Consider the following 27,149-nt stretch of genomic DNA (forward strand, 5'->3'; position numbering starts at 1 on the left):
TAGTCTGCCATTTCTTAACGAGACTTGTTGTTCTTAAGTTCGACAATGTACACGTTAGTTATTACGAGGACACTTTTTTCCGACATTTTTCTTCATATTAATGGTAAATCCTACTATTATTCTTTAAGGTTATCAAATATACATTTTTGTGTGGTGAATTTACAGGTAACATAGCCTGCAATTTACTTGGCAATTCCATCTGATCCTTTGGGCTGAAACTGCTGTACATTTTCTCAAAATGTCGTATCTTGCTGCATTACCGGCTGTACGTTTCTTGTTCGTCACATGGGGAAATACTTCAGAACAGTAAAAGGTAAAAGTAATTATGTTGATTAACTTTTTCTCTTGCTGCATTACCGGCTGTACGTTTCTTGTTCGTCACATGGGGAAATACTTCAGAACAGTAAAAGGTAAAAGTAATTATGTTGATTAACTTTTTAACCCTTAGGTTACACATTTTCTTATTTGGTGTTTTTTTTTTTAAATAGTAATTATTTTTCTATTAACAGCATGGTGAAGTCTGAGCTTCTTCATTGCAGTCCAACGTGTACATGGATTTGTTGCAGCCAGCTGGCGAAAGGTGTTCCTCTTGCAACCTTGCTACCGGTTGTAGCTTTTGTCACATCCAGGAACACTCCAGATGATTTAACTATGAACCCTAAATTGTGTCCACCAGGGGGCAAAGTAGGTTAACATTTCGTTCTTGATGTCGAAGACAAGTGACGTCTAATTTTGTGCTTCTGCTTGTGCTTTTGTAAAGAGTTGTAAACTTTTGTTGATGTTACATAACAGAAATTCCGTTCATTTATGTTCTTTTGCTTTGTAGATTTCCATGGGCAGTTCTACGAGCTGTTTACGGTGTTGCTGTTTGGGGTACAGTGGTTTTGCAGACATTTTTCCAGTTGAGAGATGCGCTGAAATGGAGCTTGTGCAGACTTGCAGTTGGACATCATACTTTAATGTGTCATTTTCCTATTTTGGTGTCCATGCAGTGTTGAACTGTTGTGCAAAATAGTCAATGTTGCGTTATGGCTGTCGGGCTTATTTTATCGGCAGCATTTTGTCGATATGTCGTCTCTTGCTACCTGTACTTCCGTCGAGGTAATGCTTGATGTACAGTCTCATTTAATTATTGCCTAAGTTAATATCTCCGTTTTCATTTCAGTTGATTCGTTCGTCGCCGTTCATTAGACTTGATTCACCGGTGAAACTAAGAAGACGTCGCTGAAATTCAAGATTGATCAATAAATTATGTAGATGTATATAAATTACAAGTGCATATCTGGGCTCCCTTCTTCAGTGGCCCCGTTTCCCTAACTAACCACTAACCAACGACTAACCAACGACTAACCAACGCCCGCCGGTGGTCACTCACTCGCTGCGATAACCAGGAGGAAAGGAGATGTTTGGTCGAACGGGGACTTGCAAGGCGCATGATTCGATGAAATCTGTTGGAGGGTCATGAGTCTCTCTAAGCCGGAAGCCTACTATGGTTAGGTTATCCTGAAACCTTTAGGGTTGCCATTCCATCGAGGCTTAAACGAGGTTACGTAATTACACGTTAGTCAAATTGCTAAAGCTACTTATTCAATTGTTTGTATTACCAGATGACGCGGGGGTGTTTCCTATTGAGAAGTTTTGGTGACAAGGAGTCACTGAACGAAACGCTAAACCAAATGAAAAAAAATATATATATATTAAAAAAGGTAATGCTAGATACGACAGGAAGCTTTTGCTTTTGCAGAAAATAATGTGAATTTGTTTGCAGCCAACGATCCTTTATACATCCGAGCCGAGTCCTTTCCGTCAACATTCGGTGTGAAGAGCAAAACCCGAATTTAACACATTTTACTGCTTAGCAACGAAAACAAAGCGAGTGTCAAAACATTGTTTTACTTGTACATACTTTATTGTGGCAGAAACGCGTTGGTCATGTAACAGGGTGAAATTTGTTTTCCCTTTTTTTGAAGCAGCATCAAACGACACGCGATAGGTTCTGGCGGTAATCAACTATTCAAGATGATAGACCTGTCAATGTAAAAGACAGGGTAAGGGTAGCTCCTGTAAATGCTATTCATTTATGTTATTAAATAGCTGCTAGTAGGATCTCATTGTTGATTTGCGGTTACAAAATCCATAGCCCTAGAGTTCAGGCATTGTCAATCAATCATTTGATTTGCGTTTTAGATGCTCCTAAATTAGTTGTGGAAATACGATCCCCCCCCCCTCGCTTCTCCTGGGTGTTTACTTAGGATCATTGAAGTTAATTTTTTAGTTATGCGTTGTGAACGTAGCGGACGAACTCTGACAGTCTATCGAGCTTAAGCAATTGCGTCTTAATTTCTTATTTTATTGATTTTATTCAACTGTTTAATGAGAAGCTTTGATTTGTATTTTTTTATATTAATAATTTACCTTTTTTTTATCCTTTTTTTAGATTTTCTTCTCCGACCGCAGGTGCAAGGATTATGTGTTTGAAACTTAGAAAAGTGTAGAACGGTAGAATATTAAAAAAAAAAAAATAACGACAGTCCTTCAAACGGTTCGAAATGGAATTCACTCACCGAAGACACGAGTCAAATGACTCAAATGTGGTATTTTTAAAGTAACTAAAATTTAAGTCATAATCATTTATGATTTGATATTTATTTTGATATTGGTTTTTGTAGACCCATTCCCAGCAACGTCAACCTGCAGAAAGAAAAAGGTCAGTTTCTATGACCTTGACGCTCGAAGGTCACGGAGATCATTACGTAAAACGTGTCATGCAGTGGTGTAGAGGTTGGGTGAGAATGACACGTGTTGCTTCATTATCTAAAAGGTACAATAGCCGCAAGTGTAAGCAATTTGGTATTCATTTTGATATTGGTTATTGTAGACCCATCCCCGGCAAAGTCACCTGCAGAAGGAAAGGCCAGTTTGCATTTCAATCGAAGGTCATGGATATCATTACGTAAAAGGTGTCAGGCATTGGTGTAAAGGTTGGGTGAGAACGGGACGTTTTGCTTCATTATCAAGAAGGTAAAATAACTATTAGGCTTAAGAGGAGGGGTGAGAAAGAAATTGTATAAAAAGGCGAGAGAAAAGTTGACAGGGATCAGTCGAGTGAGCATCTCCGACACGGCAACAACTCCATATTTCGTCGTAATATCAGTTCGCAATCACGGGTAAATGTTCATTTTTATTTCGAGTCGTAAATCTATTCTATCTTGTCATTAGTTGTTGATAGGACTAGTTTACCTTCGAAAAATAATTTCCGATTGTTTATTGCATAGGTAATTATGGCATTGTGTTGTTGTTGGGTGTTGTATCGTTGATGTCGACCACGAGAGAAAATCTTTAAAAAGGAAAGAGAAAAGGCAACAGAAGTCAATCGAGTGAGCATCTCCGACCCTGCAACAACTGCATTCTTCGTCGTATTACCAGGTCGCAATCACGGGTAAATAATCTGTATTTCTACGTGGAATTTTGTATCAATTTCCATTTATGTCCGTTATTGTTGAATATTTAATATTGTCTAGTTAACTATGCCGTCGTGCTGCTATTGGTTGTTGTATCGTTGATGGCTGGGTCGACCACTGGTGTACCGATGTCTCCTGGATAAGGCGGATACCAAACCGCAACGCCGCCGCCGCCTTACTACACAACAACATACGCAACGACCAGTTACTACACCGAGGTTGCACAGTTGGGTTTACAGTTAAACCACCAAGGATTCAGATTATTACACCACAACTTGTGCCGCTCCCCTAGCTACACTACCGAAGCGCAGAGTACTACACCGAGGCTCCTAAGTACTACACCACCGAGGCACCTACTGAGACTACGCAACTACGTATGCTGACCCAACCTATGACACCGAGGCTCCAGCTTATTACACCACTAAAGCTGTCGAATACTACACTGGAGCGCCCAAGTACGATAGAAGTCAGTCAAGTGAGCTTCTCCGACACGCAACACGGCAGCCCCGAAGTTTCGAATAATATTCGTTTCAAACAGTGGAACGACAAAGAGTGAGGGTGAGCTCTTTATTATTGTAATTTTTTTGGAACATTTACTAATGACTTGTTTTCCTTCCTTGTCTGTTTTTCGGACGAATTTACTGCAATCCCGTCTAATCGAATAGCAAAGATAACGGTGGCGTAGCATTCGTACGTGTACACCGCGTCGTTAAACTTGACATTGTCGGTCGGAAAGCCGAACTTGACGATGGCCGTGCCATAAGTCTACGACAAGTGCCTTATTGCCACAGGTAAACATTTTATGCCAAACGAAATTCATCTATAAAAGTCTCAATGATTACTCCTTTATGGAATGTTGAACAACTTTGACAATCTCCTGCTTGATAGTATCGGAGAGTCTACTTAAACTGCTAGCAATTTATTTCTGTGGTTACGAATCACTCTAAAAATGGCTTTTATTTTCTTGTTAGGTGGTAACAAAAATCTTTGAGCGGTGCCCTCAAAGATGTCCACGAGCACGTAATGCTGTTCCGCAACATCGATGGCGGTAACATAGGCCGAGTCCTCCCTAAATATTTGAGCCAATCGACTTCCGAGAAGGTGAAAGCGCAAGGTGTCAATGTGTTGTCCAAAGCCAATGTTGAGGGTGCAATTTTGAAAGAAGACAAGGTCGCATTGACTTTAAACGATGGTCAAAAGGTAAACAGTTATTTCAGTACATGTTATAGCGATGTTAATTAAAATCTAGAATTCATTTCAGCAGATTTAAACTGGCCATAACGTCGCTGTTGTCGATTGGGACGCAAACTTCACGGATTTGGCTGTCGTTTCTGGTTCGGAAATAGATTCCAATTTTGGTGGTTATCGAGTCAATACCGAGCTTGAAGCACGATCGAACGTCTGGTTAGTAAGAATTCTTGAACATTTTATTTCATATAAATTGTAATACTTGTGACTGAAACTTAACCAACATTGACTGCTCTGATGTTGTTGTTAGATAGTATATGAAGTTCTTGTTAAATTAGATTCTAATTATTGGGTATGGACTTTATTTTTTATTAGGCTGGAGATGTTACGTCTTTTTGTGATATCAAATTGGGCTGCGTGGTACGGAACATCATCACTTTGCTGTTGTATCAGGGCGATTGCTGGAGAGAACACTACTGGCAACGAAACATGGATGAACAACTGCAGTGCACTGTCACCAAGTTCATTCTTCGTCGTATTATCAGTACGCAATCGGGTAAATATTCTGTTTCATGGAGTTTGCATCAATTATTTGTTTTTATCTGTTAATGTACCATATTGAGTATTAATGTTCAAATCAATTACCGCCTATTTGATTGTAGTGTCGTGCTGTTGCCGTTTGTCGTATCGTTGAAGGTTGGGTCGATCACTGTTGTACTCGTGGCTCCTGGGTAAGGCGGATACCAAAGCACCACGCCGCCGCCTTGCTACACAACAACAACATTCGCACCAACTGGTTACTACACTGAGGACCACAATTACTACACCACCAAGGCTCTAGAGTATTACACCGCAGCTAATGCTGCCCCGAGCTAAATCACCAAAGATCCTGAGTACTACACCGAGGCTCCCAAGTACTACACCACCAAGTCACCGGAGTACTACACGTATGTTGCCCCATCTTATACACCGAGGCTCCCAAGTATTACTCAGTTCTCGCTACTACACCGAAGCTCCAACTTATTACACCACCAAAGCGGCTGAATATACAACGAGCCGCCCAAATACTACACCACCAAGGCTCCAGAGTATTACACCACAACTTATGCTTCCCCGAGCCACTACACTGAAGCCCCGAAGTATTACTCTGCCTCAAGCTACACAGACTTACTACACAGCGGCTGCTGCTCCTTCGTACTACGTTGAACCAGAATACTACACCGAGGCTCCAGTTTACTACACCACAACCTACGCTACACCTAGCTACTACACCGAGGCACCTAAGTACTACGCTACCAAGGCACCTGAGTACCACTACTCACGCTGCTCCGACCAGCTACACTGAAGCTCCGACGTATTCTAGTGTTTGGACAAAGGAGTTGTATATAGTGTTTGGTTTCTCATAGAAGTTTATTTGAAGGGTCTGGAGTTGATCAGTCACTTGCCCATAACTCATGTAAAACTTCAAAGTTGTAAAAAATGTACAAGTCGTGAACTAAACATTTTTTTATTATAAGTTATGAGACACAGCAACAGAAACATTAAAAGGAATTGCTTTATTGTCCCACCTCCACCCACAATTCCACCACATTTTACAATCACATACATACATACACTTAAGTTAACCCGTTGGCTGCCACGCCATACAACCCGTAGGTTGTACTCTACTACTCTACGCGCCACGTCTGAAGGATCCATGGCCAAGGTGGGACTTGCCATTGCTGACAAGTCCGGGCTGACACGGTGACAGGAGAATCCATCACCGTATCGACAAGGGGGAAGTCCCTATGGTGCATTTCCTAACAGGCTTGCCTTGCGGCAAATTTTGGGCTTGGCGACACTCCGACCTCGCGGCATGAAATCCACGAGGCCGGCCAGCGCGGCCCGTGCAAAGGAGCTAGGGGAGAACAAAGGCGTGGCAGACAACGGGTTAACTAACACAAACGAACACATATTACCAACAACAAATGATGATCCGCGCTGACACTTTGGAGATACCGGCGACGTTATGGTGTCCATCTTCTCGAAATTTCCTCTGCATTACCTGAATAAAGAGACAACAATTCTTATTTACTGACATGTCAATGAAAGTTACATAATACAGAAAGAAACAATAATCAGGTTTTTTAGCTCAAAGATTTAAATATGCAATTTTTTAAAGTTTAAATCAAGCTTGCAATGTTGAGAACTGTTAACAGAACAAAGCTCACTTGCTAGTCTTTAAAAAAAATTCCGGAAGTAAACCGGAAGTAGCCACAGCGCCTCAACCATTGAGCTGTCGTCAAATTAAATCACATATTCGTGATCCCCATGAAATTTAGGGTCGATTAGATGTAATTTAAACGAAATCCAAAATTTGGCCAAAATCGAGAATTTTCCTGAACTATATATAGTTCAGGAAAATTTTCGAAACCGGAAGTACGAATACGTAAAAAACAAAACATGAACTTTACCACAAATTTGACGAGGATCACGAATTTGTGGTTCTTTCATACGTCAGATGAATATTTACTAAACTACTGACAGAAATGAGAAAACCGGAAGTAGAAAAAAAAACACATTTTTAAAAATCTACCAAATGAGCTTTGTTGGGGGATTAGTTATCGTTAGTTATAACTAAATATTTCAACAAAATAACTGCCAATAAATGTTTAAAAAGATGTGCAAAGTAACTGAAACTGACTGTTTTGACAGCTGCAAATTTTCAAAAAGCCATCTAGCGTTAGAAAAAAGAAACCTCCAAGTAAAACTTTGTTTGCGCGCAAGAAGGGCCTGATTTTGGAATTATTGCATAGACACAGAGTTTAACGCAACTAGATTATTAGTAGATAATCTACGAAAGTAAGTCAATTGTCGGTTACCTGGGCATAATCCCGTGGTGAGTAACTGCAGGTGTGTAACAGCAAAGGGTAGCGACCACTGAAGTGTTCCAACTCGTCGGTGAAGTAATAAGACAAGTTGTAGCAGCAAAAGCAGTGAAGCTAGATGAGCGTACGTTGGGAAGATAAGGATGGAGCAGAACGTTGCTTGATGTCCCTCTTCCTTCATGGACAAAGGTCAGCATTGGCTTAAGGATCTATTATGTGCTCTGTAAAAAAAGTGTATTGCATTAATGAATTGAAAATATAACAGTTAATAAAGCATTTCAATCTTTACCTATACTAACAAGCACACGGAAGTTTTCATGATAAAAATCGTAAGAATGGAAATCACAGCAACCAACAGCCTTACTCCTTAGGTTGAGGTAAATTTCCTGATGTTAAAAAAAGTGTCATGAAGTATTGCAGTAGCGTGGCGATAGGTTATATTGATGCTTACCTTGTGCTGAATTTAGTAAGGCGATTGGTTTGGTGTGGTTGGTGTGGTAGCAGTAATGGGGAAATACCTTGTCTCCACACATTTGTATTCCACGATATGTGAGCTTCACACATTAGTTTTAGGCTTTTGACAACATGATGGGTCTATTGGATGGAAAGTGACTGAGCGCTAAGTCAACTTTTTGGAATGACTGACAGTATGCATCTAGAATTTGAAGAAATAAGTTGGTACAGTATAAAAATAAGGAAATTAGGTGAAGATAAACCTACATAAGTTACGAAGTTCAATTTGGTATATGAAATCACAGGAATATAAGTATTAATTAGCATCCAATTGTTTCGCCTATTTTGCCTCGTTTCACGATGCAAAAACAACAATGGTAACACTAGCGACATCTGGTAAATGAGTTTTGAAGTTGGTTGCACAGTCGCAGACTCGCAGCTCAAATTATCGGAGTTATATTGTCGCGTATTGGAGTTCTACTGTCGACACTGGAGTTCTATTGTCGGGTATTTTTAATAATTTTTAAAAATGGAGTTCTACTGTCGCATACAAAGAAATTTTTAAAAACTATTTAAAAAATGCGGCAATACAACAGATGTCGCCCATGTTTACATCGTTACGACGGTCTGATTAATAAATTATTTTATAAAAATTTGATGAGTCTGTATATTTATATGATGAAAAATAAATTATACAATGAGGAAACTGTAATTTTTGTGCATGGTTTATATACTAAACAGACCGTCCAGTCCAAATTGCTGCCAGTCGAGCAGGGGGAGACACTGCGCGACTGACTCGACCAGGGAGATTACCCGGCCATGGTTAAGAGAAACCGGAAAAAGAGCGAAGAGAGCTGAGGAGCAGTTATTATGAGAGCAGTGTGTCATAGTAGGCTTCCGGCTTAGACTCATGACCCTCCAACAGATTTCATCGAATCATGCGCCTTGCAAGTCCCCGTTCGACCAAACATCTCCCTTCCTCCTGGTTGTCGCAGCAAGTGAGTGACCACCGGCGGGCGTTGGTTAGTGGTTATTTAGGGAAACGGGGCCACTGAAGAAGGGAGCCCAGATATGCACTTGTAATTTATGAACATTTATATGATATATCGATCTTGAATTTCAGTAACGTCTTCATAGTTTCACCACTGGATCAAGTCTAAGGAACGGCGACGAACGAATCAACTGAAATGAAAACGGAGATATTAACCTAGACAATAATTAAATGAGACTGTACATCAAGCATTACCTCAACGGCGGTACAGGTAGCAAGAGACGACATATCGACAAAATGCATAGAAATTATCAGTCTTGAATTACAACACTCTTCTGTCGTTTTCACCAATGGATGAAGTCCATGATAAGTAGCAAAGGAGTTACCCTGTAAGCAGAATAAACATTGGATGACAATAATTTTGAATAAGATTGTATCGACAGAAAGCAATACCTCAAATCGAGAAGGAAGTAAAGAGGGAGATTTAATGGTAGCAGCCAACTGGTTACCAAATAAGGGACCTTGTTGAATGTATAGTTTTTGTCCTTTCTCTTCAAAGGACATGACTTCTCAGAAATTCTGTCATGCAGATTTAGAAACCTGTAGTTTAGAACCTGTAAATAAAAAAAGAAAAATAAGTCACCTTGTTTCTAATTTGTGTTAATGATCAATGTGCTTGACGTCTATGATCTAAAAGAATAATTAAAGAATTACTAGTATACACTCAAACTCGTCTCTTAAACATCGTGGGTGTATGGGCAGATGAGTCTTTTAAATACTAAAAAAAACTTGAACAATACACTTTCAAACATTACCCAAAATTATCTTTCAGTAACTCTGATAATTGTCTTTAGAAAAGTGCAAAATAAGAAGCTGGTGCAACTGACAGCTGAGAAATGAACTAAGGCCATGTTATAGACATCTACCGTCAAAAGAAGATATGTTTAAAATGAAAGCATCCCTGCTCTAGCTCATCAACACCCAACTACAAACCACAAAAAAAATAAGACACACACAAAAAACAAAACTCACAACATTGTTGTCCTTTGCTATGTTGAGAGCAGGGGTAGTAGGAGTCAGTGATGGGTGAGTTGACCCACCAGGCCGTCGGTTGGGTAGTCGAATTATGCTGGCCTCGTAGCTGAAGCAGGCACAACTCCCCCGTGTCTTTGCCTCTTTGGGCACGCATGTGAGAAGTATTGCTGAATGACATCACGTCAGTCAGTTGTCACTGATTTGTCGTCAGTTTCCACCAATGGATTCAGTCCATGGAATAGCGGCACAGGTTAACCTGAAACGATAATGGAGGTGACTTTAGATTTTGAAATTGCATGTAAGATTGTAACAAAAAGAAATAACTTTTATGATTTAACGCCACGGAATAGGACAGCAACAAACGACATTTCACCTGGGCTCCGCCATTCGGAATGCCAGAGGCCCAGAAAAGAGGAAAGGGCGACGTTGCCACATTTTAGATAAAGAGAAAAATAGAGTTAAGTGGTTTTTTTCTTAAACAAATTAAATCCACTGAATTCGTGAATGAAAAAAAAAATAAATTCTTATCTGGAAATAGTTATTGAATGGCTTGTCATGTACGTTTGTACTTCACGAATCACGATCCTGTCGCACAGCCGCTGCTTCTATTATTGTTTGAATTTTGTCGTCTGCTTAATTGCACAATGATTGATTGGGTTAATAATGGTCTTTTTCTTTTTTCTGTAATTAGCAATTTGAATTAAATGGCAAATATTGTCAAGACAGAAAGTGGTATCGATCTATTGCAAAGGCTCTCTGTCAGGCCTAAACTCATAGGATTACAAACTGAAGTCTTTGGCGAAAATGGACCCCAACCAGGTGACGTGATAGAGATCTCTGAAAAGAATACAAACCTCAAAACTGTTTTGTTGACTCAATGGATCATAAGGTGTATTCTTCCATCAATATGGAAAGGAATAAAAATTGGTGGACTAGAAGTGGGAGTGGTTTTCCTCTCTACTGATCATCACTTTTCACTTCTAAACTTAGTCACTGTGCTTGAAAGGACATTGAAAAGAAATCTTCGTCAGTACCATGAATTATTACCTGCTTCTGGGATTTCCATAGTTGAAGAAATTGTCAAGGATTCCCTCAAAAGACTTTCTGTGTATGAAAGTTTTAATAAGACTGAGCTACTCTTTAATTTCTGTTCTACAAAAACCTACATTCTCTCCCACCCTAAGTCTTCGGTTGTGATGCTTGACAGGTAATATTTTTAGCATGAAACATTAAGGGGTATTATTAATTCTACCTTTTAATAGTCTATCAGCATTCTACTGGGAAGACCGACTGTCAGCTTCTACAATGCAAAGCCTTGACAAATATTGCCAATCTCTTCTACTCTGCCTTATTGAAAAATTGAAGCAAACCAACATTACCATTATATACACTGTCCAGCAATTCCTTAGGGAATCTCATGAAAGAGAGAGTGCTGAAGATCAGTTATTAATATACTCCCTATCTCTAGAAAACGAATCCCAAACTATGATTCACATAGAAGACAGAAGAAATGCCAAAAAATTTTCAAAAAAAATTGAAATTCTGAAAGGAGATTTGTTAATTAAATAAATATATTTTAAATTGATAAACCACTGTTTGCGCACGTTATTATACCGATTGTATTCCGCACAACGAGACAAGAAAGCGATGTAAAACAAGTATTCAATATCGACTGAATTTCTATATACCTAGATCCAATTTATAGAACAATAGAAAAAAAAGGTGAATTATTATCATTTACAAGAATCACATTAAAACATGAGGCACATTCTTCCAATGTTTAAAGGCTCTCCGAAATGTAAAAGTACGTAAAAAAAAATTAATTGCCGGCATGATTAGCCTGTTCCAATAAGCCTCTAGCCTGCAAAACAGAAAAGAAATGTTTACATGTGTTTACATTAATTAAGTCGATAAACGTTTACCTGACAGAGAATGTTGTGGGTTTTGCCCAATTCTTTGTTTAAAGCTCGATCAACCTTTTCCTTGCGCACATTGGCGGCTTGAAGTTTTTCCAACGTAGCTGCCAACGTTTGTTTAGCTTTGATATATTTATTTTCCCATCTGTTACAGTTGACACAACTGGAAGAGTTCAAAACATCAGGCGAAAGGCCATCCTTATGAAGTACCGCTTCTTTTTGCTTAGGACTCACTACGGAATAATGGTTTAAATGTAAGATTGCCGCTAATATCGTTGATTAAATAAAAAGTAATTACCTTTATTAGTAGCCCACGAATTAAAGCCATGAGCATCTTTATGCTCCACAGCTGAATGTTCCAAACTGGAGAACCGCCCAGGATCGGAATCAATTCCCAAATCTGGTGAAAGATGAAGTGCCGAAGGTCTTGAAGCATTTGCACTGGCGTTGGACTCATTATTCTTTCCAGCCTGTCAAAGTAAAATACTTTTAATTGCCACATCATTCAACAAGGCAAGGTAAACTCGTTCTACCTGGATGACGAGATTAGGGGCTTGATCTTCTGAAACTGCTTGATCCGACACGTAATCCGACATTTGGCTAGCCTGACGTTGAATTCCTTGACTACTACGCCGACGTGATGTCGACTGGAGAGCAGCATGGAGGATTGGAGAATTTTGCGACAATTCAGCGTTAGCAGCTTGTTCTCTAAACATCTCCAATTCCTTTTGCAGCCTACTTCGATCTTCCCTGACCGATTCCAAATCCTCTTTCAACACACGGACTTGCTGTTCCAACAAGGACATGGATTGTATCAAACGCTCCTGCTGCGATTTCAGCTCACTCTCCACTTGACGCATAGTTTTCTGTCCATCATTGTAAGACGTCTCCCACAGTTGAGCTTTCATCAGAGCAGTGCGGAGCTCAGTTTCACGGGCGTCTAGTGCGCTGCGGAGCTCAGCGGCTTGGCGATCCTTGGCGGCGGTGGTCGACATCCATTGCGATTGCGCTTCAATCCAGCGAGCTTCCAGCAGCTCCACTTCGCGGTTTTTGTCGCCAAGTCTCTCCTGTACCTCTTTGAGCTGCAATTGAATTTCACACTCTCGGTAGTACTTTTCCCTGACTTTGAATTCAAGTTGCGTATTCAAATCCTTGGCTTCGCGCAATCGCGATTCTCTCCGTTTAATGACTTCCTTCATCTTCAGAAGACGATTTTTCAGCGCATCAATGATGTATTGTGCTGTAGTCAGGTCACCAGCACCAGCCAGATCATCGATGGAATTACGCCTTTCACTGGCATTGATCGATTCCTCCTTATCTTGCGAATCTTCTAACAGAACGGACTCGTCTTTGGAAAATTGGATGTCATAGGTGGAACGCAGACAGTTGACCAATTCCGCTAATTGCAAGCGAAGTTTACTGTTTTCCTGCTCCAGCGATCGTAGTCGGTTACCGGTGCGCTTGACTTCGCAGGGATCAGACCTCGAGCGTCTCGCTAATGAGAACACATAAAATCAAATTAGTTGCATTAGATTATCAAATTATCATGTGTTACCTGTCCGCTTGGAAGAATCACTACTGTCGACCGTAGTCAGGAGACCGGCGTTGGAATGTGCGATGGGTTTCTTGTTCGAAAGGAGGGCGGCGATCGAATTGATTTCGATTTGATGCTGAACAGGTAAGCCAATACGGGCGAATGAAACAGTTCGATCTGGTTCCGACCAAGCCTCAGATTCCGACATCCCGACGTCACGAGGTTGCAACGGCGCCTTCTGAGGACTTATGCTTTCCTTTGCCGAAAAGTTAATCGAATTTGTTGGTTCCGGAGGGAAAAGTTCTCCGCCAGAGAAAGCTGTCGGCTGCGTTTTACCTCTCGTCATTGCCACCGGAGATAAGAACGTGGCACCAGACTGCCCTGGGCGATGATAAGGCGTGCTGCTGATCAGCAAGTTTTTGTTTTGAGGTTGCGTAGCTAACGAAAGTCGATCTGTCTGCATGGATTTATTATTAGCCACAGTGTTGTTGGTAATTTTCATTCGAGCAATTTCTTCATCGCGCTGCTTGACCTGGTCTTCCAACTCCTTGACCGTTTCACGCAATTGATCCACCAACATCTTACGAGACGGTTCGTTGGCCGCCGAGAGTTCCAGCTGGACTTGGCAACCGATTTCTTCCGTGTCTAAGCAAGGCGGAGGTAGACTGTCGACAGACTTTTCTCGACTCATTTTCAGCTGCTGTTCGTTGCTATGAGAGCTCCAATTGCTGCTCGTAGTCGAGAGGGAACTGCTCGAATGTTGTTGCTGGTCGTCGGGATCGACGCCAATCATCAGCGATTGCGAAAGAGTTCGAGACAATTCTCTGCTTTGCAGGATGGAATGCTGCAACGCTTGTCGACGTTTACTGGCAGCCGACCAATTGCTCAGATTGAGCAGCTCTTGTTGGCTCATCGACAAAATCTCTTCCAAAAAGTCAGCCATCTCTTCAAGACGCGTACGTAACAAATCACAGGCATTGGTTGAATCTGCCAAACGTTGTCGTAACGCAGTCAACTCCTTTTTGTAGCTTCTCACTTCATGATCACCTGCCCGCACAGACCCGTTGAAACTCGTTTCTGCTTGTTTCTTCCAACTGCGAATCTCCGCCTTGAGACGCTGCAGTTCCTTATCCATACGCTCAGCCTTTTCTTGCGATTCTTCATAGCGTAATTTCCATGACGCGGCTTCTGTAGGTTCGCCATTGCCATTTTGATAGGCCAACAGCTGGTTTTTTAGACTTTGTACAGTCTCGGTAAGATCCTGGCGCTCACGGACGTAGGCTGCCAACTGGGCAGCGAGGGCAGAAGGTTGTTGTTGTTGTTGTTCTGTCGAATCCAAGGAATGTCGAGATCTCAGTTCTGATCGATGGCTTGAAGGAATAGCTGCTCGAGAATTCATCTCTTGCTGAAGATCCATCATCTGGCGCTTCAGGGTGGCAATCTGCGTCTCAGCTTCCGCAACAGCTTGCTCCTTCTGGCCTACTTCTAGCCGTAACGAAGCCAGTTGATCGGCATCGAGCTGTAGACGTGCTTTTTGTTGTTCGGCGGCAATCAAAAGTTTCTTCTTCTCCTCCAATTCGGCCCATAAACGCTCATTCTCTTCTTCAGCCATAGCTTTGATGTTGTCTTCTTTACCGGACACCTCCGTCTCCCATTTCGTCTTGTTGAATAACTCTTGCGCTTCTTTGAGTTCGGCCGTCAAATCCTTGACGCGTTTATCTTTTTTGCGGCCTTCAACCTTCAAATGTTCCAGTTCTTTTTCTTTCTTTTGGATGTCTGTCACGAAACCTTGGAGCGTACGGCCAGCTTTTGATAGGCTTTTTTCCAACTCGACAACCTTTTTCTTCTTGTCGTTGAGGGATCCTTCCAGTTCAGCTATTTGCTTTTGTTTCTCGTCCAAAGTAATCTGAATTTCGACAAGAATTTTGTTTTGCTGTTCCAGTTGATGTTGTTTCTCTTCAATTATCTTGTCTTTTTCGACAGCCGGATGACGGATTTTGCTTTCTTTAGTCTGGTTGTCCAGCAGGGAAGTTAAATTAGCTATTTTCAAGTCCTTTTCAACTCGATTGTTCTCCATTTGAGTGATGTCATTCTCGAGAGCCTGGACTCGTTGCTGGAACTCTTTCAATTGACCCTAAAAATATGTCAAGGCAATCAAGGCTATTAATTGACAAAATCACAAGAATAGATGTATAATGGAGTTACCTGCGACTGACTCACTTCGCTGCTCAACTTGTCCATTTCTTCCACACGGGCAGTGGCCTCACTGACGAGCTGATCCACTTTTTCTTGCAGCTCATCCATCTCCTTCTTGCTGTGATGATCAGAGTAGTTGCAGGTTGGCTGATTCGGATTCAATAGAAAGGAGCCAAAGGCTTGGGCATACAAGTCGTTGGATTCATCCGGCATGAGACTCATCCGACCATTGACGCGAGCTTCTTCAGCTTCAGCCAACTCCTAAATATTTCAGGAAATTTAAGCATTTAACATGAGAAGGTATTTTTAGTGACTATTTACCTTTTGAAGATGCTGCAGTTGCTGCTGTAGAGATCGTTGTTCCGCCTGATGAGAAGCTAGAGAGGCGCGCTGTTGATTCTCGAGCTCTTCGATAGCGCCCGAAGCTTGAGCCAATAACTGGCATTTCTCAGCAAGAGACTTTTTCAATGTCTCGTTTTCAACTTTCAATTCAATATTGTTCTTGATAATATCGGCCGCATCGGTCCTACCCAAAGCTTTGCCCACTCTTTCTTCCAACAGGAAAACGCGAAGTTTCAAGTTGAAATTCTCGTGCTGCAGCTGCTGCAATTGCTCTTCGTATTCTTTGACACAGCGACCTCGTAACGGAGATGACTTGCCAGAGGATTGTCTATTGGCCTCTGTACAAAAACAACAAAGAACGCGATGAAGAATTTTTCAAAATTAAATTCGTGTTGAAACTAGAAGTTACAACTTACGAGGCGTCGGGGGAGCACCTTGTGTCTGTTCCAGAGATACTTGCAATTGCGAAGGATCGATGCTAAAAGAAACAGCGAAAAAACCAAATGAATACTAAAAGTCTTTTGAGCAAAGAAAAAACAAACACGCAGTTGTTGTGGTTCTCTCTCTCTCGAGACAAGATAAATAAATCTAACGTAACCTGGCTCCGATTCAAACGCCCTAGTCTGTTTCCATTTTTGCAATTTACGGTCTACGCGAGAGAATGCTGTGCGTGTCGCACGTTACGCATGACGATCGCAAAGAAAAGGCAGAGAAGCTATACTTAGAGTTCATTATCGCCCAAGCTATCTTTATTTGTTTTTTGGTGGGCTGCGCCGGACAACACGTCAGAGGAGACGATGAGAAATACATTTTTGAAGTGAGACTTCAAACCGGTCCGCAACGTAACGCATATAATATCGTGATGTGGCAAAAATCAGGTGTCAAAGAAGATGTGGGCTGCCAAAAATGCCACGGGAATCAAGTGTATCGTGTCGTTTGATGAGTGAGGAATGATAGCGACATTCCCGCTAGTCGGGATGACGAACTTTGACGGCTGTGGAAAAGAGTTGCACCATCCTCATGCTTGGAAGCATGTGAAGAAGAGATGGTGGGTCCCACCAAACTATAAAAATACCCTCGAGTATACTAGTGGACTGGGAGCAGGAAGAGAAGGCCACATGGTGTGTAGTATAGGGTGCCAAAGAGAAAGAAAGAGAGGACCTTGCGAGAGTTTTAAATTGGGAAGGTTTGGGGCGTCTTGTTCCAGAAATGTCACCTACTACTACTACTACTAGTCCCCCAGACCGTTTTCTCTTCTTTTTTGTCGGCCTCTCCCACTTCCGACAGGCTTGGCAGTCCCATACATTTTTTAAAAGAAAGAGCTGCACACATCATCTCACGGGAAAATATTTAGGCCAGCACACACATATTAAAGCACAGCTGGGCCGCTATCGATCTGCTACTTGTGCAGAAAACGAGTGACGTCAAGCTGAACTGCGCACGAACAATACAAAAACAATCAAACCGCAAAAATAGTTATTTTTCAATTCACCTAAACGGCGGCGTGTTTTGATGACTCAACAAGCGTCGATTCGGACTTTTCAACGGACCAAGCCGGAATGAAGCCATCAGTTAGTAATTTTCAGTTAACTTGCTCTCAACTGTCACGTGGTCAAGACGAATTTATCCATTTCACGCAAGAAATACCGAGCGACACAATCGCAAAGACTCGCACTTTTCAACTGATATAAAACAAGAAGAAGACAACTGTTTATCGCGATCTACACTCGATGGTGGCAGCAAATGTTCTTCGCGTTTCGACGTCTTGTTTCTGCAGCAGATGTCTTTCATCTTGCACTCTCCCCTCTCTCATCTCTCGGTTTACAACTTCCCAGAGGCCGCATCTGCGTCGACGCCGCCTAGAGAATGCGCGCGGATGTGGGGAGGAGGGGCTAGCGGAAGAGAGGCAAAATAAGAGAAACCAGCAGTAGTAGTATCGGTATGTGTGAGTCTCGGGGTTGGGTGGGGAGGAAGGCCAGCATGAGGAAAACACCCGACTGTTACAGCTGCTTAAAGACTATTGAACATAGGCCAGCCAGGCTTATCTCTCGTTCCCCCCCAAATACGTAATCGGCCGAAACGTTCAAGCTCAACATTGGTCCTACAACAGGGCATCACTCAACTACTCTTAATCTAACTTCCCACACATCACTAATGGTCTCATCTAACAATCTAAGAGTGGACCACCCCAAAACAACCCCAAACACAGAATTAACTGGGTGTGAAATTCTAAATTCTTTAACAAAGCCTTTTATCATTTCGCTTTTTTTTAAGGTGAAAATTGTTCAAAACACAACAGCAGACTCCTTTCAAAAAATCAAGTAGTAGCATCCATAAATAGAAAACAAACATGGCTGGAAGACTCACCTTACACTAAGATTGTCCATTCTGTCTGGACGAGTCTCCTGTAACAATAAAACAAGATGTGAATTACTAAGTCGTTTTATACAAAGTTAATCAAAAAAGTTAAGCATAAATGTCAACTTGAATGTTACATCCCATTTTAAAACCATAAAACCTAGAATAAGTCAAGACAAGGAAATCTGATTCGATAAATATTATTCATTTTGTTTTTCTGTGTAAATTATATAAGGAATGTCTGTACAGCATATGAATTCAAATGCTTACAATAAATAAAAGAATAAAAAATTGATAGAATAAAAGATTGATGTGGATTGAATTAGCCAAAAGAATTTGAGACACTGGAAACTGAGTATTACCTGATTTATTATAGAAAAAATTAACACTGATAGAAATGTAACTTGTTTTAAAACAACGGCAATGATAGATTATGTAATATTTATTTCAGAGTAATAAAATCAAAGGTATTTAAAGTTGTAAGAGCTAAACCGTTGTGTCGTTTGTGAAAATTGGTCTGTCTCAACAGATGATTTCTCATCCTTCATTTTCAAAATTGAATTTGCTCTGTTGCCGGTTCGGTAATATTGGGTGTTGGTGAAATGGGTTGAAATTGTATGAACGATTTGTATTTATTTTTTTAAACATAAATTTGTAATAAATATTTATTTTAACATTAGAATTCTATGAATCCACATTGTTAAATTGTTTTTTAAAATTAATTAGATTTTGAGCGTTTTCAAAACTGACGCCGAAGACAAGGCCATCTACAGACGTCTGCAAAATTGACGAAGACGTAAACTCGGGTAGGCTTGTTTTTAAAAATAGAAGTTGTTCGTTTCACCCTTTTCTACAACTTTATCACGAAATGGACGAGGAAGTAACTGCTCGTGAGTAACTAGATTTTCTTTTCTAGTTAAATTAAACCATTTGTTAAATAACATGTTTGAAACCTACACAGCATTCTGGATCTCATTTTTCGTCGAAGCTGGAATACCTCCAGCGGCTGCAGCAAACTACGCCATAATATTCACAGAAAATCGTATTCAAAAACACATGCTGCTCGATTTAACCAAGGAATACCTCAAAGATATGGGAATCACTGTCTTAGGGGATGTAATTGCCATTCTCAAGCATTCCAAACGTTACCATGAGAAGGTATTTGTTTACGTGTAGAAACATTGAAGGGGAGGAAAGTTTACCAACAATTTTTTACCTAGGTTGCAAGAGAGAAAGTTCTTGCTATTGACAAAGAGACTTCAGTAATGAAAGGTAATGATATAGTTATAATTGTATGTCCTGTTTCATAAAGAAATAATGTTTATTTTGTTTCCCTCAGCAACAAAGCATTTGAATGAAATGCTGCTAAAAGATGATATACCCAAATCGGTAGTTAATAATGTTAAAATATCAGGTAATAATATCCTTTAAGGTCAGCTCTGAACTTTTTAATCATGGTTTTATTTCCTTGACAGTTCCGAAAATCAATACAGTGACAAGGCCTTCTCCTCCTAAAAAATTAAAAACCACCAAACCTGAAGTCTTAAAGGATACAGAAGAAATTGAATGGGTAGAGGAGGTAGAAGAGTTTGAGGAACTTAAGAGGAAAGTCATCCCTCCCAAATTGCCTACTAAAAAAGCTGCACCAGTTGTGAATCCAACTAAAGTGGTCAAAAAGACTTCAGTCTTTGACCGCCTAGGAGAGAGCAACGTGACAAGCACCACTCCTGAAATTCAAGACTCTCCTACTAATGCCACTGCCGCCTCCAAGGTAATTAATCGCAATATTAAATCCGTATCTAGCATTCAAATCATGAAACATTATATTTAAATAGATACAACCGAGTTCAGTTTTTCGCCGATTGGGTGGTATTCAAGAGAAGAAAGAATCTCCAATGGACGTCAAAGCCGTCACAAGAACGCTGATCAGTACTTTACCAGGCAAAACGGTTAAGAAAGTCGCGACGAAACCAAGCAAAGCGTCAGGTAATTGTCTTAGGTTTTTTCTGTCAATGAGTATAATAATAAATTAGTGATATTATCGTAGATTCGAGTAAGTCTTTCCTCAGAATGGACATCGAAAATTCAGCTATTAAACAGAGTGCAAGAGAGCGACTTGGGCTTGACAGGCCAAGCAGCTCCAAGATAAGTGTCGTTTCTACAAAGGTGGCTCCAAAAAATCCCATAAGAACTATAGTCTCACCCAAGGTTTTTATTTTTATTCTTAATTTAAATTATGTGTTAAGTCATCCACAATTTTTTTTTAACAGGAGATCCAACAAAAACGGCTTGTCAGGCCACCTCAATCATCATCGTCATCAATAAAACATCAGTCAAGTGGAGTGAAACAACGTTTAGGATCTGTTGCTGTTATTAAAAGCAGCTCATCGACGACGTCTTCTAGCGTTTTCAATCGACTTGGCGTTAATAAGAAATGAAATCGATTGTGATTTTTTACTTTTCTTCTTAATCATAAACAGTTAAGACTATTGATAATACACTCATCTTCACATTCTATTTTTTAAGCTACATAATTATTGAGTAAAAAGCATTTATTGAGTTACATGAATATAAAAATTTGTGATTGGAAGTTGCTTATAGCGGATACAAAGGCAAGCAGTTTTGAACGTATGGTTTTCGGATTTAATGAAATCAGGGATCAATACCTTTACAAGTTGTTTCAGTTGATGTGAAATCCTCAGATATTTTTTCAGACCCTTCTGCCAAATCTGCGGACACCAATTCGTCAGGTTGGGGGAGTTTTCGATTATTTACATCATTCGCCTTCAGGATGGGAAGTGTGTTACCGGCAAGCTCTTCTATAGTTCCGGAGGGAACAGTAGAGTCTTCTGGAGAATCCTCAACTGATTCTTGCGCACGTTGTTCAACAGGTTGCACTTGCGAATATGTTCGCTTTATTGTAACAGATTGTTCTTCATAGACGTACTGATGCCTGGGATCACCCATAGCCACATTTAGTGCTGGATGACTTACTATTCGGTGATGTTCAGGCGCCAATCTTGGAACCTGTTGCACATTATGAGAACCTGTTATAGACTGCTGCACACTTTTAGTAGCTTCTGTAGGCCGTAAAGGCAATGGGGCTGAGGGGGCCAATTTGACAAATGGAAGACGGATTTCATAATTAAAACACATTAGAAGAATCATGAGAATTATGAGAAGAACGACTACTAAAACTGGGATTTTGTACAGCCATCCTGTTGACGCTGAAAATAGTAAAAACTCGGATTAAAATAGAGACACAATTACGAAGAGTTTGAATTTTACTTACTAAGAAGTCCATCGAAAAAGCTCCCAATTTTAGTTCCGATGTATTCCAAAGGTTGAAATACTCCAATCACAAGCATGTCAATCAGCGCGACAAACGGATTTACTTCATAGCTGGGGTCGGTCATCAAAACTCGGTAATATTCTTCACACGGATCAGGATTTCTCAAAACATTTTTACTTATATATAGCCTCATTGTATCCCACGCTGTTAATTTTTCCAGATTACATTCTACAGGAATATCGACATTTTTTGACAAGTCTGAATGTCGTTTAGCAGAAACCACCTGTGAAGGTTTAACATCATAAATAAATGGTTTGAAATAGATGATTGAATAAATGGTTGAAGTACCTGCTGCATGTAGTGCCAGTGCCAGAACCAACATACGGTGAAGAACGGCAGAAACGATCGAGATAAGATATATGAATACGAATAGCCCTTAAACGTCAGCCACAACACAAACCAAAGGCTAAAGACAAACATAACCATAATCCAATCCTACAATAACATTTGTCATTAATCAAAGATGAAAGTATTTTAACACATCTCATAACTGAGTACCTTAGGCTGGAGTAAATCACTGCTGAAAATGCTTTTAATAGAAAAAAGATCTGGTGAATCTTGTTTTTCTTCATTTAGTATTAGAAGATTGGTAAGAATTTCATCCAAATCAGCCAAGTGTTTGAGCTGGATACCTTCTCCTTCCTTTATGATTTCATTTAGAATAAACTGTGTTCTTTTACTTACAACTGCTAGCAGAGGTACATACAGAACATCATTGTCTTCCATAAGCTTATCCTGTTCAATGTTCAAAATTTAAGAAAAGTATTGATATTAAAGAGCAATAAGATTGCAACAAACCTTTATTTGTAGTGTTACTGTTAAAGTTTTAACAAATCGTCCAAGAAAAGGTAACTCAATCAATGTTGTGTTTTTTGAACAGTTAACTGCTTCCTGGCCCTCTTGGTTTAATTGTGTGGAATTTTCAGAACCTACAACCAAAGCTGGAAGTTCAGTTTCTTCTTGGGAATCCAAGTTTTGGTCACTTGGTTTACACACCATGGCAGTACATTCATCACAATGTGTTCTTGATTCAGCTGTTTCCTTTGAAGTGGCTTTGATTTTGGGTCTATCGTAATTGAGCATATCATGAGGATCAACATAATTAGATCGATCAATGTTGGTAAACTCAAATTCCGGATATGTATCGTCATCTTCGAAATCACAACAGACTAATAAAAACAACTGGACAGTCACGAAAACTGATATTGTTATTCGAAAAAAATGCATTTTTTTTTCTTTCAAGATTGGGTGCACTGGTCACGTGTCTTCTGCAACACATCAGCTAGGTCCAATTTGTCGGTTACTTTTTCTGCACCCCTTCGCACCACTTTCTTGATAAAGAGTATACTGATACTTGTTAATCCAAGTGCTATTTGCGTGTACATTCAAACGATCACATCGGAAAACGCGCATTTTGAAGCAAGAAAACCTGAATTTTTTATTTCGTCTGCTATCGTGTCAGGTCTCGAAATGTGACACCTAGCGATGAAAATATCTACCAAGTACCACGTACAATGACATGTTGTCTGCTGAAAATAGATTTTGCATGTCCAGCTGGCTCCAGTAAATTTATTCTTTGAAATTTTGAAGTAGAAACCGTATTTTGAAGCCATGGTTGTTCTCGAAAACGATGCCGTGAGTTAAATAATCACATTTAAAGTATATGCCAATGATTTTCTTTCAATCTTCAACTTCCTAGTTTTTGACGTCGCTCACTTTGATGTACCAGAAAGCCAGGCTACATGGATCTGTGCGAGTGACACTGAAAAGATGTATCAATCACTTACATCGGGTTTAAGTTTCCAAATTCTAAAACAAAATTCATATTTTTTTCAGACGATGGACGGACAAAACCAGTGCCTAGAGTTGAGGCTACAGCCAACAATGAGGAACCAGAGTACAGTTGTATTTTCAGAGCTACACTAGCCAGCAAGAAAATCAGCACAATTGTAAACAAGTCCTTTTTATTTTACATGTATTTAGAACAACTTCAAATTTTTTATTCATTTATATAGGTGACTGCAAATGCTTTATCAGAATTTCAAGCTGCCTTCAGTTCCACCATTAGATCTAACATGGATGGCTTGAAGAAGCAGAAAAAATCAAAGGGAAAACGTAAATCTAAAGCCACAGCCACCCAATGACCTGTCCAATCATTCCCATATCCAATCAGTGGTGGAAAATAAAAAGTGTTATATAAAATTTTTATTCAAGTTTATTCACATACAATCACTGCAATATCAGTAGTAGCAAATTTAGTTAGTAGTTAATTTATTTTGTAAATCTTTTTGTAGATTTTCCAGGGCATCAAGAATTTCTTTAATTTCCTCTGGAAGGTCCAACTCATAGCAAAGTTTAACCTGGCTTATAGCAGACCTTAAACTTAGTTTTGCAGAACTAGCAAGTTGAAAATTTTCTTTGGATGAATCCTTGTTCATCAAGTCTAGACAACTTTCTACGTACTTTCTACACAACCTAAGAGTAAACGTACAAGATTGAATATCCTTTTCCCAGTTCTTTTCCTGGATGGCACTTCGATAGGATTTTTGCATGAGTTGAGCCACTCGAAAGGCCGTCGTTGTTTCCGTACTTCCGTTGCCAGCCAAAAGGTCGGCATACACTTCCCAAACTTGTGCGTCATTGGTCACCTGTGAAGTTAAGCGGCCAAAAAGTTTTTGAACAACTGCACCGAGTCGATTGACTTCTTGGCCGTAATTATCTTCTTTGTTCTCCACGATTGCTTGAACCAATATTTTCAGCACTTGAACGTCGACATGTTTTTCTTTCAGTTCAAGGATACGGTTGTATGAACGTATGGCCTATAAATATGATCATTCGATAAAATGTTGTGCAGATGCAACACGATTAAAGCAACTTACTTCTTCATATTCGCAGCAATCGATGGATACGATCATTAGATTGTCCCAAATCTTCCAATTTTCATAGTTACACTTGACGGCTTCCTGCAAAGCTCTCCAAGCCCGAGTTTTCTGGCCCAGTTTGGCATAACATTTGGCTACATTATTCCAAGCCTCAAACGACTAAGAAGATGTAAACGTTGACGATTTATTAATTAATTTTTTGTGAACGTTTAGAGCACATACCTCAGAGTTCAGACCGCAATATCGACGGTATGCAGAGGCGGCAATTTCCCAGTCTTCCATATCCATAGCACAAAAGGCCAATCGAATCCAGATATTTTCCTGTAATCCATTGACTCTTAAGGACTCTTGAAAGTGGGGGATAGCTTCGCGAAGCTATTCAAAGACAAATTTAATGTAAGTAAAAAAGCTTCGTAAAAGTAAATTTAAAAAAAAATCGGACCTGTTTTTTGTTGTAAAAGTGCATTGCCCAATCTCGTTGAGCTCTAGCGCTCGAGTGCTTGGACAATTCCCATGCTTTTTCGTAATATGTCACATCATCAGTGCAATTTCCAAGTAGACACCACAGCTTGGGTGTTTCACCTTTTGCCAATTCTTGGCGGACAATTTCCTCTGCCTAAATGTTAAATTTTACAAGCTACTGAGGATTTATTGATACAACACGAGTTTACCTTATGTTTTCTGTCGAGTTGTTGGTAACAAGCAATAACACCATCCCACAGCTGGAGACGAATATAAATGTCTAACGCACTGCTGATTGCTCCAAGACTTTTAAGAACTTCGGCCAATTCGCTTTGAAGTTCACACTCGAGCGGAATTCGCGAAACATAAAAATATTCAATTCGACGATGTGCATCAGGGCTGACTTTTGCTAGAGAATCTGCTAGCTCTTGCAACTGAGAAAGAGCTCGTTCAACAGCGCGGCGCTGCGTAGACTCCAACTTGGAGCGCATCACCAAAGAGCTGACATGAAAAGACCAGATTTTTGGATAGCCTAAGATACACTGTAAAACATATTCTTCAACTCAATGTTACTGTAAAAAAAATGGAAATATTTGTCTCACGTTTAGTAAAGGTGATAGTTCTTCTCCAAGAAGGTCATCTTTAGGATGGAATTTTTCAATTTGAGTTCTAAAACAGAATCCATAAATTTAATTTACGCCACTGAAAAAAAGTTAGAATTTTCCTTACGCATGAGCAATCAAAAGAGATTGGTACAGAGGAGGAAGATCAGGGAGAATATTGTCATCTTTGTTGATAAAGGCGATCTGATTCAAACGGGTGTCATCCTCTAATCGCACGTCTCTTGGCAGATCACTTGCTCGTCCGGTAGTATCTGTCAGCAGCGCCTCATCCATGTTGAAATGAACTCTGATAGTTAATTGGGGTAGCGGAGTTTGTTGATACTGCGTCCTTTTCCCCATTGCTCCTATAGTAAACAAACATTTTCAACATATTTGGGGTGTCTTTTATGTTTTAAATTTTGTAACCTACCTGTCCATTCACATCTAAAACCAACAATCTCATTAGCTTTTTCAAAATGAAGTTTGGTTTTTTGCACTTCACCATACAGCAAGTAGGTGTAACCGAGCTCCAACTGCAACAGAGAGTTGAAAAGCAAGTTACCTCCAAGTGATTCTTCAAGCTGATCAATCTTGCCAATAATGTTTTCAAGGAATGCAGAATGCAGCAATTGGGATGACTCCTCTAAGACTCGTTGGTGGACATATAAATACCTCATGAGCCACCAACCTGAAAGCTTTTCATAAAATACAATGAGAATCAATTTGCTATTCAATTTGTTAAACAACTTTAAATAACCTTGAAGTGCATGAACTGTTCCTTGAAGTCAAATAAGATGGTTTTTGCAGCCAAGAGCAATTGTAGGTCTTTAATGGTGGGAAATAAGCATTCTGCATCAATAATTAAGCATTCTTTGGATGCACTGTCTATCATGTCATCATCAGATGACATTTCACATTTGTTGCATCCAAGCCAGTTACTTTGAATAAACCGCTGCAAGGCAGATATCCCAATGCAAAGCAACTGAAATAAACTGAACAAAATCATAATATAAGAATTACTGCTGTTCAATTTATATAATATCAATTCTACCTGGTTTCATCACTTGAATTATCATGGCAAAATCGTTCAACTGCTTCTTTGATTGACGATTGTTGAATACCTGCTCCAAAAATCCTAATTGGACAGTGCTTTAGAACATCTTCAAAGTTTCCTTTTTGGATGTGTTCAATCAGGTCTTTGAGATCTAAGAAATTTTACAGCTGTCAAATCATGTCATTTTTTAACTGAGTACTACACTGTCACATTAATTAAACTCACCATCACATAAATGTGTCAGATCTGTTGATCTAAGTTGAGGATCCAATAGGGATAGCTCTACTTCAAGAGTTACTTGCTTTCGACACACTTCTGGCATTTTCTGTGGGCTTCGAAAAATGTAATCCTAAATGTCGCAGATGAAGAGATTGAAACAACACGTGGGAAATGTCTACTAGCAGACGACGATAATTTTTTTAAAACTTCTCTTAAACAGCGGAATGCGGATGACTG

The 27,149-nt window shown here is 39.9% G+C and overlaps 6 protein-coding genes and 3 long non-coding RNA genes across 10 annotated transcripts; 4 read left to right on the forward strand and 5 right to left on the reverse strand.

The window, feature by feature from the left end:
* Nucleotides 1–327: 327 nt before the first annotated feature.
* Nucleotides 328–6,148, forward strand: LOC124315960. The gene is made up of 16 exons (XR_006911728.1): nucleotides 328–410; nucleotides 510–684; nucleotides 827–1,101; nucleotides 1,166–1,545; nucleotides 1,608–1,706; nucleotides 1,769–2,048; nucleotides 2,438–2,605; nucleotides 2,670–2,821; nucleotides 2,879–3,021; nucleotides 3,088–3,167; nucleotides 3,522–4,019; nucleotides 4,127–4,252; nucleotides 4,433–4,661; nucleotides 4,726–4,869; nucleotides 5,025–5,205; nucleotides 5,312–6,148. It is a non-coding gene; the product is annotated as an uncharacterized LOC124315960 (long non-coding RNA).
* A 237-nt stretch (nucleotides 6,149–6,385) lies between these two features.
* On the reverse strand, nucleotides 6,386–8,424 carry LOC124315965. 2 transcript variants are annotated; one of them, XR_006911739.1, is made up of 5 exons: nucleotides 8,233–8,424; nucleotides 7,968–8,171; nucleotides 7,806–7,902; nucleotides 7,511–7,737; nucleotides 6,386–6,693 (listed from the first exon to the last, which is right to left on the reverse strand). It is a non-coding gene; the product is annotated as an uncharacterized LOC124315965 (long non-coding RNA). The 2 variants fall into 2 exon arrangements; XR_006911738.1 differs by having other exon boundaries at nucleotides 8,237–8,422.
* Nucleotides 8,425–8,681: 257 nt separating this feature from the next.
* Nucleotides 8,682–10,395, reverse strand: LOC124315968. The gene is made up of 5 exons (XR_006911745.1): nucleotides 10,320–10,395; nucleotides 9,993–10,251; nucleotides 9,414–9,574; nucleotides 9,216–9,347; nucleotides 8,682–9,151 (listed from the first exon to the last, which is right to left on the reverse strand). It is a non-coding gene; the product is annotated as an uncharacterized LOC124315968 (long non-coding RNA).
* A 208-nt stretch (nucleotides 10,396–10,603) lies between these two features.
* Nucleotides 10,604–11,584, forward strand: LOC124315926 (DNA repair protein XRCC2-like). The gene is made up of 2 exons (XM_046781676.1): nucleotides 10,604–11,202; nucleotides 11,258–11,584. Exons 1-2 carry the CDS (start codon nucleotides 10,700–10,702, stop codon nucleotides 11,562–11,564), a joined length of 810 nt encoding a protein of 269 aa, XP_046637632.1. The 5' UTR covers nucleotides 10,604–10,699; the 3' UTR covers nucleotides 11,565–11,584.
* Nucleotides 11,585–11,596: 12 nt separating this feature from the next.
* LOC124315866 (centrosomin-like) lies at nucleotides 11,597–17,874 on the reverse strand. Its single transcript, XM_046781583.1, has 9 exons — nucleotides 17,476–17,874; nucleotides 16,400–16,461; nucleotides 15,963–16,321; nucleotides 15,651–15,902; nucleotides 13,467–15,579; nucleotides 12,445–13,406; nucleotides 12,210–12,381; nucleotides 11,918–12,144; nucleotides 11,597–11,856 (listed from the first exon to the last, which is right to left on the reverse strand). Exons 1-9 carry the CDS (start codon nucleotides 17,550–17,552, stop codon nucleotides 11,815–11,817), a joined length of 4,266 nt encoding a protein of 1,421 aa, XP_046637539.1. The 5' UTR covers nucleotides 17,553–17,874; the 3' UTR covers nucleotides 11,597–11,814.
* A 1,217-nt stretch (nucleotides 17,875–19,091) lies between these two features.
* On the forward strand, nucleotides 19,092–20,858 carry LOC124315914 (uncharacterized protein C19orf47-like). Its single transcript, XM_046781659.1, has 8 exons — nucleotides 19,092–19,231; nucleotides 19,303–19,499; nucleotides 19,562–19,613; nucleotides 19,681–19,755; nucleotides 19,817–20,112; nucleotides 20,177–20,327; nucleotides 20,389–20,549; nucleotides 20,612–20,858. The coding sequence occupies exons 1-8, from the start codon at nucleotides 19,210–19,212 to the stop codon at nucleotides 20,777–20,779; spliced, it is 1,122 nt and encodes a 373-aa protein (XP_046637615.1). The 5' UTR covers nucleotides 19,092–19,209; the 3' UTR covers nucleotides 20,780–20,858.
* A 17-nt stretch (nucleotides 20,859–20,875) lies between these two features.
* On the reverse strand, nucleotides 20,876–23,113 carry LOC124315893 (chloride channel CLIC-like protein 1). Its single transcript, XM_046781624.1, has 5 exons — nucleotides 22,492–23,113; nucleotides 22,192–22,428; nucleotides 21,982–22,128; nucleotides 21,634–21,916; nucleotides 20,876–21,568 (listed from the first exon to the last, which is right to left on the reverse strand). The coding sequence occupies exons 1-5, from the start codon at nucleotides 22,918–22,920 to the stop codon at nucleotides 20,994–20,996; spliced, it is 1,671 nt and encodes a 556-aa protein (XP_046637580.1). The 5' UTR covers nucleotides 22,921–23,113; the 3' UTR covers nucleotides 20,876–20,993.
* A 75-nt stretch (nucleotides 23,114–23,188) lies between these two features.
* LOC124315955 (signal recognition particle 14 kDa protein-like) lies at nucleotides 23,189–23,895 on the forward strand. Its single transcript, XM_046781708.1, has 4 exons — nucleotides 23,189–23,328; nucleotides 23,393–23,465; nucleotides 23,530–23,642; nucleotides 23,709–23,895. The coding sequence occupies exons 1-4, from the start codon at nucleotides 23,305–23,307 to the stop codon at nucleotides 23,835–23,837; spliced, it is 339 nt and encodes a 112-aa protein (XP_046637664.1). The 5' UTR covers nucleotides 23,189–23,304; the 3' UTR covers nucleotides 23,838–23,895.
* LOC124315883 (tetratricopeptide repeat protein 27-like) lies at nucleotides 23,884–27,106 on the reverse strand. Its single transcript, XM_046781603.1, has 11 exons — nucleotides 26,919–27,106; nucleotides 26,691–26,844; nucleotides 26,397–26,631; nucleotides 26,070–26,334; nucleotides 25,767–26,004; nucleotides 25,640–25,706; nucleotides 25,247–25,579; nucleotides 25,018–25,191; nucleotides 24,798–24,950; nucleotides 24,573–24,734; nucleotides 23,884–24,512 (listed from the first exon to the last, which is right to left on the reverse strand). The coding sequence occupies exons 1-11, from the start codon at nucleotides 27,013–27,015 to the stop codon at nucleotides 23,949–23,951; spliced, it is 2,442 nt and encodes an 813-aa protein (XP_046637559.1). The 5' UTR covers nucleotides 27,016–27,106; the 3' UTR covers nucleotides 23,884–23,948.
* Nucleotides 27,107–27,149: the final 43 nt, after the last annotated feature.

The sequence above is a fragment of the Daphnia pulicaria genome, chromosome 11 (assembly GCF_021234035.1).
Source record: "Daphnia pulicaria isolate SC F1-1A chromosome 11, SC_F0-13Bv2, whole genome shotgun sequence".
In the NCBI taxonomy this organism is placed as follows: Eukaryota; Metazoa; Arthropoda; class Branchiopoda; order Diplostraca; family Daphniidae; genus Daphnia; species Daphnia pulicaria.

Bases quoted from the DNA above. Each gene is read 5' to 3' on its own strand.
- LOC124315883 (XM_046781603.1), bottom strand. From the start codon at position 27,015: ATGCCAGAAGTGTGTCGAAAGCAAGTAACTCTTGAAGTAGAGCTATCC. The intron at 25,707-25,766 runs GTAAGGAAAATT...ATTCTGTTTTAG, and splicing joins TCTCTTTTGATTGCTCATGC to AACTCAAATTGAAAAATTCC. The intron at 25,192-25,246 runs GTAAACTCGTGT...TTTAACATTTAG, and splicing joins AACTCGACAGAAAACATAAG to GCAGAGGAAATTGTCCGCCA.
- LOC124315955 (XM_046781708.1), top strand. From the start codon at position 23,305: ATGGTTGTTCTCGAAAACGATGCC. The intron at 23,466-23,529 runs GTATCAATCACT...TATTTTTTTCAG, and splicing joins GCGAGTGACACTGAAAAGAT to ACGATGGACGGACAAAACCA. The intron at 23,643-23,708 runs GTAAACAAGTCC...TCATTTATATAG, and splicing joins GCAAGAAAATCAGCACAATT to GTGACTGCAAATGCTTTATC.
- LOC124315926 (XM_046781676.1), top strand. From the start codon at position 10,700: ATGGCAAATATTGTCAAGACAGAAAGTGGTATCGATCTATTGCAAAGG. The intron at 11,203-11,257 runs GTAATATTTTTA...ACCTTTTAATAG, and splicing joins TCGGTTGTGATGCTTGACAG to TCTATCAGCATTCTACTGGG.
- LOC124315893 (XM_046781624.1), bottom strand. From the start codon at position 22,920: ATGCATTTTTTTCGAATAACAATATCAGTTTTCGTGACTGTCCAGTTG. The intron at 22,429-22,491 runs GTTTGTTGCAAT...AACATTGAACAG, and splicing joins CAGTAACACTACAAATAAAG to GATAAGCTTATGGAAGACAA. The intron at 22,129-22,191 runs GTACTCAGTTAT...ATGTTATTGTAG, and splicing joins GTGATTTACTCCAGCCTAAG to GATTGGATTATGGTTATGTT.
- LOC124315866 (XM_046781583.1), bottom strand. From the start codon at position 17,552: ATGGCTTCATTCCGGCTTGGTCCGTTGAAAAGTCCGAATCGACGCTTG. The intron at 16,322-16,399 runs GTAAGTTGTAAC...GTTTTTGTACAG, and splicing joins AGGTGCTCCCCCGACGCCTC to AGGCCAATAGACAATCCTCT. The intron at 15,903-15,962 runs GTAAATAGTCAC...TGAAATATTTAG, and splicing joins AACTGCAGCATCTTCAAAAG to GAGTTGGCTGAAGCTGAAGA.
- LOC124315914 (XM_046781659.1), top strand. From the start codon at position 19,210: ATGGACGAGGAAGTAACTGCTC. The intron at 19,756-19,816 runs GTAATAATATCC...TTTCCTTGACAG, and splicing joins TAATAATGTTAAAATATCAG to TTCCGAAAATCAATACAGTG. The intron at 20,328-20,388 runs GTAATTGTCTTA...ATATTATCGTAG, and splicing joins GAAACCAAGCAAAGCGTCAG to ATTCGAGTAAGTCTTTCCTC.